Source organism: Mirounga angustirostris, unplaced genomic scaffold, assembly GCF_029215605.1.
Source record: "Mirounga angustirostris isolate CCGP_5_RB_7025 unplaced genomic scaffold, mMirAng1.0.hap1 SCAF_9, whole genome shotgun sequence".
NCBI lineage: Eukaryota > Metazoa > Chordata > Mammalia > Carnivora > Phocidae > Mirounga > Mirounga angustirostris.
In genome coordinates, this window is record NW_026991717.1 from 43,592,853 (window position 1) to 43,610,419 (window position 17,567).

Below are 17,567 nucleotides of genomic sequence, written 5' to 3' on the forward strand. Positions count from 1 at the left end.
GTGTTATCTCTTTATGGTATTTCTTGAGAGAACTTCAGAATCCTAGATACCAAAGCACATTTTTCTAGACTAAAAGGAACGTGAGTTATATACCCTTAACAAATGATCACAACTCAACTTTCTGAGGTAGCCTGACTGAAGTGTGAGGCACTGAAATTGACTCAGCAGATTCTTATTTTAAAGATGAGAAGTCACTTAACCTGTGTCCCAGTTTCCTCTCAGTGAAGTAGTAATATTTCTGACCTACCTGTCTCTGGCCCAGACAGGCTAACAAGTAATTTTTTTTAAGGTTTTTGAGCTCTATTAGAACAAAAACTATGATGGAATCTGATGGCTGGTTGAAAGCTTATCATATTTTTTATAGGTGTTAACAGTAAAAAGTAGAAGGAATTCCACATTACCTCCAGTAAGGATCAGTTTAGACTTTAGGGTCGTCTTAGATTCCTCATCAACACATAAGGACTGACTAGTCAGGTGTCACTAGGTCAATAGCTTGTTCTGGGGAATGCACAAGAGACAAATATCGTAGCTGACTTTGAGTGCTTTCGTGGCACGATTCTAAACATTACCCCATGTACTGACTATACACTGAAAGGTGCTAAATCTAAGTGAAGAATGATTATTTTTGAAAATGAAACATTTGAGGAGTTTTAATACAAAGTGACCAGTTTAGGAGAATTTAACTCTTTGAGAGTTTTTAAATTTTATTATTAACTGACTAATAACTTAAATGTGTTATGTTATTTATCATCATAGGTAAAGAAGAATCCAGTCCAGGATAGAAGTTTAATGCCAGGAGATGATTTTATTTTTCTTCCTGAGCCACAAACAGCAGTTTGTATTTCTTCAGGAGATACAATGAATATAACAATATCCAAAAGTTGCCTTAATGTTTTCAACAATTTAGCCAAAGTATGTTTGGTTTTTGCTTGGAATCTTTCAAATGGGATTTTAAATTGAAACTTGTATGGATTATTGATGTTTGTCATCAAAATTAATTTCTTAAAAATGTATAGTCTTGTTTAATTTTGGGAAAAAATTGCATTTTGCAAAAATTTTATTGTGATGTTATGTTCCTTTTCAGGGTTTTTCAGAGGGCACTGCTTCTACTTTTGACTACTCTTTAAAAGATAGGGCTCCTTTTACAGTAAAAAATGCTGTAGGTGTTCCCATTAAGGTGCAGCCCAATCATAATCTTAGAGTAATAGGCTTCCTTGAGAAAAGTGGTGTTTATGATGTTGATGCTGGTCAGAATTTGGAATTGGAATATGCTAGCATGGAACCTTCACGTCAAGGAAAATTAGCTATATTGAGCCGTCAAGAAAGCTCCTTCTTCACGCTAACCTTTGGTATGCTATATTTATTTTATTTTAAGGGCATATTTGGAATTGTAGGTGTGGGACTTATTTTTGATAAAATATGAAGATATTGCTGCAGATACCGTGGGAAACAACATTTGTAAAGGCTTGAAGCAAATAATTGATAAACTCTTGTCTCGTTTTCTTCCTCTAAACTTGAGAAAATTAAATTTGATGAAGAATTACCTTAGAGGGGCGCCTGGGTGGCTCAGGCACTTAAGCGTCTGCCTTCGGGTCAGGTCATGATCCCGGGGTCCTGGGATGGAGCCCCATGTTGGGCTCCCTGCTCAGCGGGGAGCCTGCTTCTCCCTCTGCCTCTGTTTCTCTCTCTGTCTCTCATGAATAAATAAAAAAAAAAATAAAATCTTTAAAATGGCAGTGAGATACCATTTCACACAGGTTGGCCAAATTTAGGAAGTATGAGAACTCCAAGTAGAGGTGAGGACGGAGAGTAGCAGGGACGCTGATAGACTGCTGGTGGCAGTGGAAACTAGCGTTAACAGTGTTGGACAGAAATTTGCAATCCTTAATTAAGATGTAGATCCACATACTCCATGAGCCAGCAATATCACTTCTCAGTATACATCCTAGAAAAACCTCTCACCCAGGCACCTAAGGAGATATGCTTAGGAATATTTAATGCAGCATTACTATAATAGCAAAATGCTGGAAGTACTTTAAATGTCACTAGGAGAGGGGCGCCTGGGTGGCTCAGTCGTTAAGCGTCTGCCTTCGGGTCAGGTCATGATCCCGGGGTCCTGGGATCGAGTCCCACATCGGGCTCCCTGCTCGGCAGGAAGCCTGCTTCTCGCTCTCCCACTCCCCCTGCTTGTGTTCCCTCTCTCCCTGTGTCTCTCTCTTTCAAATAAATAAATAAAATCTTAAAAAAAAAGATGTGGGGGGCGCCTGGGTGGCTCAGGTGGTTAAGCGTCTGCCTTCGGGTCAGGTCATGATCCCGGGGTCCTGGGATGGAGCCCCATGTCGGGCTCCCTGCTCAGCGGGGAGGCTGCTTCTCCCTCTCCCTTTGCCCCTCCCTCTTCATGCTAGCTCTTGCTCTCTCGCTAGCATTCTCTCTGTCTCTCTCTCCCAGTCACTCTCAAATAAATAAATAAAAATCTTTAAAAAGTTTCAAAAAATTAAAATAAGGAATTGCCTTCGATCATGATCTTGGGGTTGTGGGATTGAGCCCCGCGTCCAGCTCAGCACTCAGCTCGGAGTCTGCTTGAGATGCTTTCTCTCCTTCAGCCCCCACTAACCCACATCCAGCTTGCTTTTGTAATAGTCTTCATTTTAAATGTCTGATTAAACACATGCACGTGCACATAGGCTCTCTCTCTCTAAAATAAATAAATCTTTAAAAGAAAGATTTACCTGAGAAAACTAGATTTCTGTGCCCTTAAATTATACAATATGTTCTGTGCTTCAAAAAGAATGTGTGTTCAACGCGGAGAGGAAAATGAACTATATTCAGGAGTCCTAAAATATTATTATAAAAATTATTATATAAAATTATATTCAGAAGTCCTAAAATACTGGCAGTAATTATCACCAATACAAAGAAAAGGTGGTGTTGCTGTATAGTTGCAAGAATAAGGAACAGCTTGGATTTTGTTTAATTCATTATTTTAATTCTACTTAGTTAACATACAGGGTAATACTAGTTTCAGGTGTACAGTATAGGGATTCAGCACTTCCATATACTGGTACTCATCACGACAAGTGCACTTCTTAATCGCCATCATCCATTTCACCCACCCCCCTCACCCCACTCCCCGCTGGTAACCATCGGTTTGTTCTGTAGGGTTAAGAATCTGTTTCTTGGTTTTGTTTTGTTTGTTTGTTTGTTTTTTTAAGATTTATTTATTTATTTTGAGAGAGAGAGTGTGTGTGTGGGGGGGGAGGAGGGGCAGAGAGAGAGAGAATCCCTGCTGAGGATGGAGCCTGACGCAGGGCTCAATCCCAGGTCCCCGAGATCATGACCTGAGCTGAAATCAAGAGTCAGATGCTTAACCGACTGAGCCACCCAGGCGCCCCTGTTTCTTGGTTTTAAGACAACTTAAAACCCCAAGAGAAATTGTTTTGGGTCAAAAAATTTTATAACTAGTTTCTTTTCTTTTTTTTTTTAAATTTTAGTTTCTTTAGTTTCCTTTCTTTGTTAGTTCCTATGTCTTAAAAAAGCATTTTGTGTAGTCATCAGTTTTAGTCATAAAGAAGAACACTCTTGTCATTATTTTAAATTGCTAAGAAGTACTCTGTCTTAGAGAAATACAGGTAAATTAACATTTGGAATGCTTCTCACTTACGTTCTGCCTTAGTACCTCATGGATATACAGAAGTTGCAAAAGTTCCTGTTGCCAGATCCGGAAGACGATTGTATAATGTACAGAATCCCAATGCCAGTCGTTCTGACTCAGTCTTGGTACAAATTGATGCAACTGAAGGGAGTAAAGTAATTACCCTTCGCTCTCCTCTGCAGGTAATGCACTAAACTGAATTGTGTCCCTTCAAGTAAAACAAGAAGTATTCAGTCATTTAGCTGAATATAGGAAAATGGTAAAACATTAGGTCCATACTGATTATTCAGAAATAAATTGTAGATTAAACTGGCTGCTATTTCCAATCCAACCTACTTTTGTAATAGTCTTCATTTTAAATGTCTGATTAAACAGTTTTGTTATTTGAAAGCCCATTTTTGTTGTGGTCTAGGTTTAAAATTAATAAAACTTTTTGTCTATTTCTTTAAAGATTTAGAACTGGGAGTATTAATAATTATAGCTGGTTGTCAGATAGGATAACATTCCATTCTCTTTGTATATCACTTGGGACTGTCTTTTTTCAAGTATGTGTGAAGGAATATTGGAATGATCTCCCCAGAAAAAAATTTTAGTATCTTAATCTTTTCTACCTTTAAGACTTTATCCATTTTTCTTCTGTGCATTATTACAGGTTTCATTATATGGTCATCAAAAGAACATTTCTTCCTACTTAAAACATCAGATATAAAATGAAAGGATTTCCATTTTTGGCCATTGTTATCTCTCAGTTTGCTATTAACTCTAGCCTATATTGTAGTTAAGGAAAGAGAGTTGTAGTACTTTTCCTCATGTTTCCTTTGCTATCCTTTCCTGTTTTTGCATGGTGCATTGAAAAAAGGTTTTAATGGGGAAAATATTATGGCTGAACTCTTCAAAATTAATGTATATTATACACTAACAATGAACATAGAGGATAGAGCATGTGAATATCCTAGAAATTTTTAACTGCCCCTTAAACATCAAGTTTCTCACATATAACCTTTAAATATCCCAAAATGTTTCAGTTATCCCTAAAAATATCTTCTAATACTGGGTTTGAAACTTTTTAGATCAAAAAGTCACTATGTGCAGCTCACACTTTTCTTTCAAGCATCTGTATCTTTTTAAACAACTTGTATGTCTTTTTACCTAACAGATTAAAAACCATTTCTCTATTGCATTCATCATCTATAAATCTGTTAAGAATGTTAAGCTATTGGAGCGCATTGGAGTAGCCAGACCTGAAGAGGAGTTCCATGTTCCTTTAGATTCATATAGGTACATACTTCTTTGAATATACTAAGTTTTAAAAGGTTCACAATACATATTTTTAATTCTATGAATTGGGATCTATATTCTAGAAAAAATAACCTTCTATTTTCATTATCTAAAATATGTAAAAGCCAGCTTTAAGACATATATAAATATATTTATTTAATCACTGAATTTACCAGATGAAAATCTCTTATTGTATATTCAATGTTTTAGAATTTTCTGAAAGCTGTCTTTATTAGATTGCCTTTATATTTGAAGTGACTATTTTTTCTGACTAGTCACTGTTTACAGATTTTTTTTTTTTTCCAGAAAGTTCCTGCATGGGTTAGCTGTATGACTTTGGGCAAGTTTCTTAACCTTTCGTAGCCTTGTTTTCCTCATCTGTAAAAATTAGAATAATAGTATTTACCTTGTAGTGTTACCAAGAAGATTTAATGAGATTCTTTTTCTTAAGTTTTTGATAAAAACTTTTTTCCCCACTCTGTTTTCTTTTTTCTCTAGATGTCAGTTGTTTATTCAGCCAGCTGGTATCTTAGAGAATCACTACAAAGAATCCACCACTTATATTTCTTGGAAGGAAGAACTTCACAGGAGCAGGGAAGTCAGATGCATGCTGCAGTGTCCATCAGTAGAAGTCAACTTCTTACCTCTCATTGTCAATACAGTTGCTCTGCCTGATGAATTAAGCTATATATGTACCCATGAGGAAGACTGGGATCCGGCTTATATTATTCATCTTTATCCTACCCTCACTTTGCGGAACCTTCTCCCATATTCTCTAAGATACTTACTCGAAGTATGTCTCTTGTATTTTGTTTGACCTTTATTATTGCAGAGTGAATTCTGTTTTGTTTTGCTTTTTACTGTGTTTTTAGTTGAGGTCAGTATTTTCCATAGCATACTTTAATATTAATAACAGGAAAAACTGATACAGCATTAAGCATATGACAATCACTGTGCCATGTGCTTTACATGTTTTAACACATTTAATCCTTGCAATAACCTTCTGAAGTAGGTACTATTATTATTATTAGGCCCATTTTACAGATGAAGAAACTGAGTCACAGAAGGTTTAAGTAACAGGCCCAAGAACCCACAGCTAGTAAGTTGTAGAGCTGGGATTTGAACCTAGGCAATTTGGCTCTTTTGCTCCCTTCCACTGAACTCTGTTGCATCTGCTATGAGTTAAGAACCATAATAATCTCTATTAATTAAGTAAAATTCCATTAGCTAAGGGATAGAAAAAAGCCAGTGGGGAAATACTTCATCTTACTTTATTCTAAAATTAATTTTAAAGTTTTTATTTTAAAGTTAATAGTATGATTATTTGATCCAGGTTTCTGTTGAACTTAAAATAATTTGTCTAAGAAATAACAGGAAACATTTTTTAGTAATGATGTATGGTAAATATTTTTAGATTTTCATGCCACAACATTTTAAAATACAAAAGTCTGGAAAGTGTTGGAACCTAAATTATTTCTTTTCTTCATCTGACAATGAGTCATCCCTGAGGTGTAAAGACTAAAATGAATTAAATGAACTAAATAGTACTTATGCAAGAGAAGCTTTCAAAAAGAAAGCCTGATTTATTATGTGGCTATTATTCATTTAAAAAATAATTCTACCTTACTTAGATAGCTTGTCAGAATAGTTTGATATCACTTTCCTTCTCTTTATGTGGGAACCACTAGGCATAGTGTGTGAATAGCAGATGAAGCTGAAGCCCAGGCACTTAAGTGGCTCATCTAATGACATAGACAACAGCCAGCATTCCTTTTATTCTTGGCATAGATCTGACTTTTTTTTCAAAACTTATGGCCATTGGCCTACTTACTCATGGCCAAAAGACAGTTTCTGCTTTTGGCTATGATACAGTGTTTTCTTTTTAGTTGTTAGTGGTTATTGGACATTCATAATTTGTAAACATACTTCACTGAACACTTGTCAGTTAATCTGAATCTGGTAGGTTATTTATTAGCATTTTTATAAAATATGGATGTTGCTATTGAAGAGGTTTTTAAAAAATCACTAAGCAAATTTAGTTTTTGTTTGTTTGCTTTTAGGGAACAGCAGAAACTCATGAGCTCACAGAAGGCAGTGCTGCTGATGTTCTACATTCAAGAATCAGTGGAGAAATAATGGAATTGGTTCTGATGAAATATCAGGGTAGAAACTGGAATGGACATTTCCATCTATGTGATACACTTCCCGAATTCTTTCTTGTATGTTTTTCCTCTGACTCCACAGAAATGATGTCAATTGACTTGTCAGTACATGTCAAACGAATTGGCAGCCGGATGGTGCTATCTGTCTTTAGTCCCTACTGGCTGATCAACAAGACTTCTCGGGTTCTCCAGTATCGTTCGGAAGACATTCATGTGAAACATCCAGCTGATTTCAGGGATATTATTTTATTCTCTTTCAAGAAGAAGAACATTTTTAGTAAAAATAAGGTGTGTTTTGGTTGATATAACAATTTAAAATAGATAAATTCCTAATCTGGAAACTCGTGAGTCATTTAAGCCTTCCTTAAATCCATTCTTAACAGTTTGCGAAGTGCCACTGGTATGAAGTAGGTCCAAGGAGACTTTTCAGGAATACATCAAGTGAGATGTTAGGACTAGCAAGAGTTTCCCAAAGCTGAATTGCCCTTTTCTCCATGGCCTTTAGAATTACTTCTGTTCTTTTAGTAGTGTCAGGTAGAAATCTTGATTTTAGGTAGTTTACCGTGATGAAATAGCATTTCAGAAGGTGGAAGAGTTGGATTTGGCTTCTGTTAACCGAGCCCACCTAGGGATGAAGCACTAAGCCAGGCCTCTGAGAGAGAACCTAGTGCCTAACCCTGGTCTTTTGTGCTCTGGTCCCTTCTTTCCTTTGTAGATTCCTGTCTTGGAATTGCTTATCACACACTGTCCCAAGTCACTGCTAGGGCTTTGTCTGTGCTGCACCCTCTGCTAGAATGCCTCTTCCCCTCTTCTTTCCTTGTCTGCCACATCTTTTCTGGTTACCTCCTTTTCATTCTTTCGCTGTCATTGTGCTCAGGCCTGACGTGTGAAGGATTTCTAACTGTCTAAAATGGAGCTAGGTATTACATCCATGTCCTCTTAGAGCAGTGGTTCTCAAATTTCAGATTAGAATCACCTAGAGGACTTTTCATACACATTTCTGGGTTGCGCCCCTATTTGAGTCAGTAGGTCTGGGTAGGGTCTGAATATTGCATTTCTAACAGATTCCCAGGTGGTGTTGATGGTGCTGGTCCAGCCACCACATTTCGAAAACCACTGTCTTAAAGTATCGATTAATCCATAGTGTTGTAATTACCTGTTTATGTCTCTTACCTCTGGTTGTCCTCAGGCTTTTTATAATCTAGTTGGGTAGATGGAGGAGCACAATTAGATCTCTTCTTTAAAACTTTATCTAACTCTCATAGCTAGAAGTAAACTTTTTACCTTCTCACCTTGATAGCATTTTGTACCACTCATGTAGCCATTAATCACCTTGAGTCTTACATCATAATTATTAGTATGTGTTTCCCATCTCCTTGTTTAGTTGGAGCTCATTAAACAGGAACTGTGTCCTGTTGTCCTCCATTCTGCTGATCATGATGCCTTTCATTTAACATTTGCTGAATAAAGACATAAATTTTCTATGTTTTAAAAACTTTAAGAATTTGTTAGCTCAATATCTTAAGTGTAACACTGGAAAAATGTCAGTTTACATTATAGTTTTTTTTTTAAACAACAAAGTGTCTCATTGGTGTACATCTTTAAATTCACTAAACTCATTGCATAGGTGAATGGGAAGATCAGAGCTCTGCTTTTATTCTGCTGGCCTCTAGAATATCTGTGGTTCTGTGACCCATTGGCAGTATGGCTTTGATTATTTTTTTTCTGTGTCCCATGTTACTAAATAAATTTCTAGTGGTCTAACAACTTTTCCTCAAATAAAATATTAATATAGTCTTTTAGGTTTCTTATATGATGGTTATGTGTTCTCTGGTGTAGGTACAATTAAAAATTTCAACTAGTGCCTGGTCCAGTGGTTTTTCATTGGATACAGTGGGAAGTTATGGGTGTGTGAAGTGTCCTGCCAGCAATATGGAGTACCTGGTAAGATTCCGCTTGCTTACTTACCTCTGACTTCATTCACATTTTCTTTGGTTCAGTAAACCAGCTAGATTCTAAGGGGTACAGAAATTTGAATGCTAAGTATTATGTAAAGGACTGTTATCTCTATAAATTTCTGTGGCCACTAGTATCAGGACAAAACCTGAATTTATAAAAAGTTTAAGACAGTAAGTTGAATCCTCATTCCATACTGTTCTCTGCCAAATGTTTCTTAAATATTAAATTTGATTATGAAAATTTGAGTAATCTGATGCCAGTGGACCTGTTTTATTGCCACTTTGAAATTTTCATCTTATCTCATTAACAGAGTGATGATAAAACAGCAAAACTTGAGCCTCTCCACTAATTATAAAACAATTTATGTTTGGAATGTTAAAAAATGAATACAAATAAAATAAATATTATGAGTCATCATTAGTTAGATTACCACTTGATATTTCTTGAATTGATTTCTGATGGAGCCCAAATTAACCAAAAATTTTTCTTAGTGAGAAGATAGTAGTTGAATATGGCTTATATTAGTTACTTTATTTAACAAGTGTTATTTTAAAGTATTTTAAGAAATACGTGTATGAATGGGATATGTGTGTGTACCTTTCAAAGAATCTATATAAAGTACTGGGAAATGATAAACTTGTTTGTTCCTTTACACAGGTTGGTGTTAGCATCAAAATGAGTAGTTTTAATCTTACACGAATAATTACTCTGACTCCCTTTTGTACCATTGCAAACAAGTCCTCATTAGAACTAGAAGTTGGCGAAATTGCATCTGATGGCTCAATGCCAACTAATAAGTGGAACTATATTGCTTCTTCAGAGGTAAAATTTTCCTTTACTATAACTGGCTCCTAAAACGTACAAATAAATATGACATATAAATAAGAATTGCATATACTTCTTTGTTATACCCATTTTGCTACAATATTTGTGTATTAAAATATGATGACCAACTTTGACTTTTCTTTTGCACTGTAAACACATGTTAAAAAAAGAGGAATAAAAGTACTGGTAATATTTATCACTAACCAGTCTAGAGGGCTAACACCCAGCCTCTAGTTCTTCCTATATGTATAGAACATATGGATGTGTATTGTGAAAAGAAGATAAAGATAATGTACTATGAATTATCTCAATAGGATAATGTCTCTGCATTCAAGAAGCATATAATCTTGTTGGCGAGCTGAAGACTCATATAAATTAACACATGGAAGAAAATATATGCTAAGTTATAGGTGGTTTTAGAATTTCTGAATATATTATCTGACAGTTTCCTTGAAAATTTCCTAAAATTCAACCCCCTCACTTTACCGAGAAGGAAATTGAATCTCATACTTTTCTAAAGTCAGTACAGTCATTGGAAGTCACCATCATTGTGGCCAAGATCGAAAGAGAGTGTTTCATAGAAGAGGTGGGATTTGAACTAAACATTGCAGGTTCAATAAGATTTTAGGAGTGAAGAGAGTGAGGGAAAGAGTGAGGAAGAGGACAGGTGCAAAGATGAGTATTACTGCTTGAATTTGCCTGAGTTTTCAACCAAACCAGCTGACCTTAAAGAAAGAACCATTCTTCTGTACATCTCAAAAACAAAATTGTATATATATTTAAAAACTTAGCAAGAAGCTTAAGAGGAGGGATTCCAGTTACACAAATTCAGAGCTCTGAGAGGCATGGGCTTTCCAAGGCTCTTAGAATGATCTCTGTAGACTTGGCAACAAATAAATGCTCATTATCATTGATGTGGGTTTGATAATAGTAGCATTTTTATTCAGAAATAGAATTTATCTAGTATTGTATAACAGAGGGACATTTTGTATTAGGAACTAAAACCTCAGTTTTATAGATAAGGCTCAGAGAGGTGTATGCTTTGATTAAGATCAAACCGTTAGGAAGGTAATGTTAGGATTTCCAGCAAGGTCTGTGGTGTTCTCTTCTCCGCCTTCAATGGTCTTTCTAGTTTATCTAGGATAAGATAACACTGAAAGAATTCATAGTGCATTAAGGAATTATAATGGGATATGCACAAAAGCAGATATTTTAAGATTATAGGTTTTAAATATTCAAGATATTTGAGGCATTCTTAATCAGTAAGCTCTTTAGTTTCTCATAATTATTCTATAAGTGCATACAGACTAATAGATCTATGTTCTTCCAGTGGAGTTTCTTTGGTTTCATAAATAAGCCTTATATTATTAATAATTTTAACATGAGATGAGGAGGAAATATTTTAAGAAACTTAGTAATAATTGTATCATGATCAGATTTAGAATTGAAAACTTAATTAGCCATTGTCTTATTTATACCCCAGTATTGTTTTAAGACTGATCTTAACTTTTATATTTTTAGTGCCTTCCCTTTTGGCCTGAAAATTTGTCAGGCAAACTTTGTGTGAGAGTGGTGGGCTGTGAAGGATCCTCCAAACCATTTTTTTATAACCGACAGGATAATGGCACTTTATTGAGCTTAGAAGAGCTGGTATGTTTGCATGGTTTATTTTAATTTATTATTTTATTATGTTTTCATGTTTTATTTATTTATTTATTTATTTATTTATTTATTTATTTATTTATTTTTATTATGTTAGTCACCATACAGTACTTCATGTTTTCATGTTTTAAAATACAGTGTCTTTGGTTTTTAAAATTTGCTATGAAATATTTTATTGAAACATGCTATAAAATCTGCTAATTGAATTTAAATGAAAAAAAAACAGAATTCAACTGGAAAAAAAATCTGGTAATCATTTAAAGGTGCTAATATATCTATTTGTGAGGTGCTATACATATATTTGTAAGAGATCAGAACCAGTGTGCTTTTCAGTAAGAACTTAAGAAAACAGACTTTTTGTGTCTACATAACTGATTATTCCAAATGTCATTGCAAGCTAAACCAATACCTCAAACAGAATTTTTTTTTTCTACAATAGAATGGGGGTATCTTGGTGGATGTAAACACTGCTGAGCATTCAACTGTCATAACCTTTTCTGATTACCACGAGGGATCTGCACCTGCCTTAGTGATAAACCACACATCACAGGACGTCGTCACATACAAACAGAGGTATGAAAAAAAAAAAGATTCATGGGAAATCTCATTTGCTTTTTACTGGCCCACAGTCCTAAGAAACACTTGGGGTGGTAGATTTGTTTCACATTCCACATATTTTCTGATTTTAGAAAGGTAACATGGAACACATGCTGTTTATTATAATACCCTCAGCAGGTTTTGGGACAGTTTCTAGAGTCCAATACATTAACATTCCTGCAGTGAAACTTATAAATATTCATACCAAGTGGGATATATCAAAACTATTAATAATCTCACCTCAGTTCAGATTAGGTTTTTTAGCCAAATGACTTTTGATACCACACTAATAGAAAAATCTTTGGACGTATGGAGCTTTTAAAATTTTGGAATTGCATATAAGGAACTGTGAACCTATTTACCTGTTTAAGCATTATTATTCTTTTGTAATCTGGAAATACTCAGTAATCCTCTCCCTATAAATCTCTATCAAGTTTTTTTCCCCCAGTAGAGGTGGTAGAAGATTAAATGAGAGGACAATGAATAGGTAGTGGTGTTGAATATAAGTATGGAACGATAGGAATTTTGTCGTTCTTGCTTGTGCTGTCATTTGGCTTGGATGATACCATTATTTAATGACATAACAGATAGTTTTAAACCCTTAAAATATATATTATATATTTGCCAAGAATTATTATTATAAATCTGCAAGGCATTATTTTACATATGTATAAAATCTTATATATGCCTAAGGTTATTTTTACATACAGAATTATTTTATATAAAATAATGCCTTGTAGATTTACCTGTTCTTAACTCTCCTGGCTTGAATCCACTAGAAGATTTAAAAGTACAGAATGGGATTGAAACCCAATTGGGTTCTTTTTGTTGTTGTTGTTCGCTGGAAAGTTTTTTTTTATGTGGACTAATACTTCTTAAACTTTAATGATAAATTTGGAAGATCTCCCAGAACTCTTGTTAAAATGCAGATTCTGATTTAGTAGGTTTTAGGCGGGGCCCAGGATTTTGTACTTTCAGCAAGCTCCAGGTAATGTTGCTGCTTCTCCATAGATCACACTTTTGAGTAGCAACAGTGTGGACCTAATTTTTGCTTTTTTTGAGACTCATGTTTCTTATCTGTTGCATTTGATTAATAAACCTAAATTTAAGCACTGAGTGACATTCTACTGCTGCTAAAGGATTTGTTGTTTATAGTTTTTTCTGCAGGTGAGCTCTGACGTACCAGTTTGTTTACTTTAATGAATTCCATTGCCTGCATCAATTTGGAGTATACTGCAATTTCAGAAAGGCAATATTCCCTTCCCTCAAGCTTTAAACCATTAGTTTATTGGACATTTTTAGGCAGAGTTCTGTTTATTAACAAAGGCAATTTTAGAAGATTTTTGTGCCTGTCCCCTCCTCTGTAAACCACAGGTCTGGGTTTCTCAAGGCCTGGCTGTTTTCATCTTCCCTCTGGTGGTTGTGTTTCAGTGGGACACAGGAGGAAGTGTACTTGGTGCCAGGAGAAGCTCGACTTTTTGCCTGGGCAGATCCTACTGGTACCAGAAAACTTACCTGGACATACGCAGCAAATACTGGAGAACACAGTCTGTTAAAGGTATCGTGTGATGTGAATGAGTGCTGTATGAGTTGCCTGGTGGTGAAGGAAGCATACAAGCCAGCTTCACACAGTCATCTTTGTCCTTACTGAACTAAAAATGAAATGGAAGTATTTTCCAAATAAGTTGGTTTTGGAGTTTAGATTGCAAGTAGTTCATACCTGTATTTTAGGTTAGTCAAAATAATTTATTTACAATTTAAAAAATAGGCCTGCTTTATCTTGCCCAATTAGAGCCCAGTAAAGTATCTTTTATATGCCCCCCCTTTTTTTTTTAAAGAAAGGAATTTTAAAGGTAAGTGAAACAACTTTATTTTGAACATAATGCATGCCACTGTTGACTGTGAGGTTTTTCGGCATGTTTTCCCAATGAAGACCGTGTGTTTTAATTAAAGGAACTTGACAGTATACAAATTATCCCATATAAGAAATTTAATGAAATATTTATTGAAACAATATTTAGGTAGCTAATTTAATCAAATATGTTATTCTTAGACTCTTAAACTTTGGGAAGGTCTTAAGGATTCACCTACCAGCCTTTCTCTAGCGTAGGAATTGCTCCTGTGTTAGCAATATAGATCATTTGTTTCTGTAGAAATATAACCTATTATGAAAAGTTCATACAGTGTCCTATTCCACTGTCTGATGATGCCAGTTTGTTAAAAAAGCTTTATTGACTTTTGCTTTAAAATGGTAATTGGCCAACAGTGGCTGAATTATCCTCTCCTATATTCCCTCTGAAATACCCATAAAAGAGATAAAAACTTACCCACTTTTGAAAAATTAGACTGATAGTTCCTCCGTTACGAGATTCTTGGAATAATTTTCACCATGACAATTTGATGGAGCTATACTAGCTTGCTTGTGCTTTACTTTTTACAAGACCGAAACTCAAGGTTTGTAAATGGTACAGAGGCTTAAACTCCCTGATCCTCTTAGCTTCTTGGCTCAGAGACATGGGAGCTCTAGCAGAGGTCCCTGACTGTGCTGGTATTGTTTCCCCTCTCCTCACAGTTAACGCTGCTCAGTAACTGCAACACCCAGTGGTAGTATATAGACACTAGAGAAAAAGTGGGAAGGACCTCTTGGAGGAGGATGTTCAGATCTGTATATTGAGGCAGATTCAGGAAGAATCTGGGAATAGTGTATGTGGGGATTGTGGTTTTTAATGTTTCTCTTCTATTTGGTATCCGAGAACCAGGCAGTAGGAAAAGTAGATAACTGTGCCTCAGTCAGCACATAATCTGCCACATTCTGGAAACTGAGGTAGAAGCAGGGCTGTTGCCCATTCCCTTGTCTGCTAAGTTGATCTGAGAAGGGAGTTCCACTCAGGCAGGTGGACATGGTAAGGGAATTCAAAGAAAATCCACACATTATTGGCAAACACTAGATCTGAACAGATCTTTCCTTATTAAGTGTGAATGAACAGGGAAAAAACAAAAACAACAGCAACATGGGGTTTATGAAAAAAATAGTTCAGGAGAAAAATGTAGCGTTATCCCATAGAATCAGGTGATTATACCCCTGAAATTTTTTTTACTACAGGAGGACCACAGGAAATTTTCCAAATTAATGTCTCGCATCCTCAACTAAGTTATAAAGCTGTAACAGCTATGAAATAGAAGAATGCATGGTGATATAAAAAGATACAACCAAATGAAGTAAAAGGGAGTAGGGAAACAACATATTCTGTTCATACCATAAATATACCATTTAATCTTAAATTTTAATTACAGAAGTACAGATTAAAGTTTTCATTTTTTTAAAAACCTATTAATGAGTGGAACTAAAATCATTGGTAAGAGGATTTTAAAACAATTGAGAAAATGAAACTAAAGACAATTTTGCCCTTAAAGTAAAGGAAGGAGCCCTAAGGAAGTATGTAACAAGTGGCAGATACCTTTTATTGAATCTGTCTCCTGTGTTAACGCTTCCTGCATATTATCACTAATTCTTATGATTGGAATTCAGAACTTCTGGTTAAAATTCAAAACCAGGTCTATCTGACTTAACAGTCCATGGACTTTTTCCACTAAACCATGCTTCCCATCAATTATATCAGTAAATGAAAATGGTTTAAATTCTCCTATTAAAGACAAAACTCAAATTAAGTTAGAAAACAGTATCTAACTATATGCTACTTACCAAAGGTATGTCTTAACCAGACTAACACAGAACATTACAAGCATGAAGAGGCATTAAGGACTTAGGAGGCAAACAGAAGTAAAAAGAAAGCAAAGTTGTTGATTTTAATTTCTGAACAACTATAATTCAAAGCAAAAACCTTTAAATAGAATTTGATGATATGAAAAGAAGGCATGAATTCATCATTCTCAGTCTTAAAAATGATGAGTTCATGTCATTTGTGATAATATGGATGGACCTTGAGGGTACTATGCTAAGCGAAATAAGTCAGAGAAAGAAAAATACCACATGATTTCGCTTAAACATTGGAATCTAAAAAACAACAACCAAACAAAAAACCCCAGAAACAGACCCATCAATACAGAGAACAAACTTGTGGTTGCCAGAGATTGAGGTGGGGGGTGGGCAAAATGGGTGAAAGGGAGAGGAAGGTACAGGCTTCCAGCTGTGGAATGAGTAAGTCATGGGGTAGACAGGTACAGCAAAGGGAATATCGTCAATGGTACAGTAATAGCCTTGAATGGTGACAGATGGTAGCTGTGCTTGTGGTGAGCATAGGATAACATGTAGAGTTGTTGAATCATTACGTTGTACTCCTAAAACTAATGAAACATCATGTGTCCACCATACTTCAATTAAAAAAAAAAGCAATAGATGTTAAACAGCAACAAAACTCAGCTATTCCTATGCTCTTGATAAATCCTTTATTTGCTTTTTTTCCCAAGAAAGCATGAAATGAAAAGCGCATAGTAGGTACTTGTACTGCTTGGTGAAATGAACTCATATTTATGTTAAGCCCAGAATGAGGAGGAAATCATTATTTCAGTCTCTGAAAACACTGACCAAATCAATCATATTTTTAGTGCTGAGACCTTCAGCCAAGAAGGCTTTGCAAAACAGTGCACACTAAGTACAAACCATAGTTTTATATAATGTGACTTATATAAATATTTGCAGTGTTGTAAGTTATTAAAACATAAAAATAAACTAGGTTAGTTTTACGTGAGGTTACTGTTCTAATAAACTTAGGAACCTCTCCATCTTGGAGACAAGTAAGAGTCTTAGGACACTGAGCACCCTTGCAGGATACTCTTGTTCCTGCTGAGTGCTCTTTGAGCAGTCAAACCCAGGGTACAAAAAAAATTAAGCACTATTAGTGTTTGTTACTGTTTGAAAACATCGGTGAGTTATGTTTTAAAATAGATTATGACTTTAGTTAATTTATGTCATTTTGATGGTTAGTTTTCCAATTTATAGTCATGCTTTTTAAACTTTTCTACTTGTTCTCAGTTACTGTAGTTTAACTTTATGTAATAAAAACTTAACCGCTTATGGGTTTAATATAAAGTCTTTCTTTTCCCCAGGATGAATGTGGCCAGTTTCCCTATGATGCAAATACTCAGATACACTGGGTATCATTCCTAGATGGGCGCCAGAGAGTGTTGCTTTTCACTGATGATGTTGCCTTGGTTTCCAAAGCACTTCAGGCAGAAGAAATGGAGCAGGCCGATCATGAAATAACCTTTTCTCTCCACAGTCTTGGGCTTTCCCTGGTTAACAATGAAAACAAGCAGGAAGTTTCATATATTGGGATAACCAGGTACGGAAGAAGAAAAGGCATCAGAAATCTTTAAAAAGCATTGAGTTCATAATACCAAGTTTAATGAGAGTAAACAGCTTTTCTGAATTTTGATGTATTGCGTATTCTTTCAGCATAACTTACGAACAG

General features: G+C 35.4%; 1 protein-coding gene across 1 annotated transcript in view; it reads left to right on the forward strand.

Moving 5' to 3' along the window:
- Window positions 1-17,567, forward strand: part of VPS13C (vacuolar protein sorting 13 homolog C) — a 179,419-nt gene that overhangs the window by 125,104 nt on the left and 36,748 nt on the right. The window contains exons 54-65 of the mRNA XM_045899939.3: window positions 757-912; window positions 1,085-1,349; window positions 3,674-3,834; window positions 4,809-4,930; window positions 5,429-5,723; window positions 6,991-7,380; window positions 8,932-9,036; window positions 9,709-9,873; window positions 11,398-11,526; window positions 11,978-12,111; window positions 13,567-13,693; window positions 17,203-17,438. Coding sequence (XP_045755895.1) covers window positions 757-912; window positions 1,085-1,349; window positions 3,674-3,834; window positions 4,809-4,930; window positions 5,429-5,723; window positions 6,991-7,380; window positions 8,932-9,036; window positions 9,709-9,873; window positions 11,398-11,526; window positions 11,978-12,111; window positions 13,567-13,693; window positions 17,203-17,438 — 2,285 coding nt within the window. The remainder of the gene's footprint in view (window positions 1-756; window positions 913-1,084; window positions 1,350-3,673; window positions 3,835-4,808; window positions 4,931-5,428; window positions 5,724-6,990; window positions 7,381-8,931; window positions 9,037-9,708; window positions 9,874-11,397; window positions 11,527-11,977; window positions 12,112-13,566; window positions 13,694-17,202; window positions 17,439-17,567) is intronic.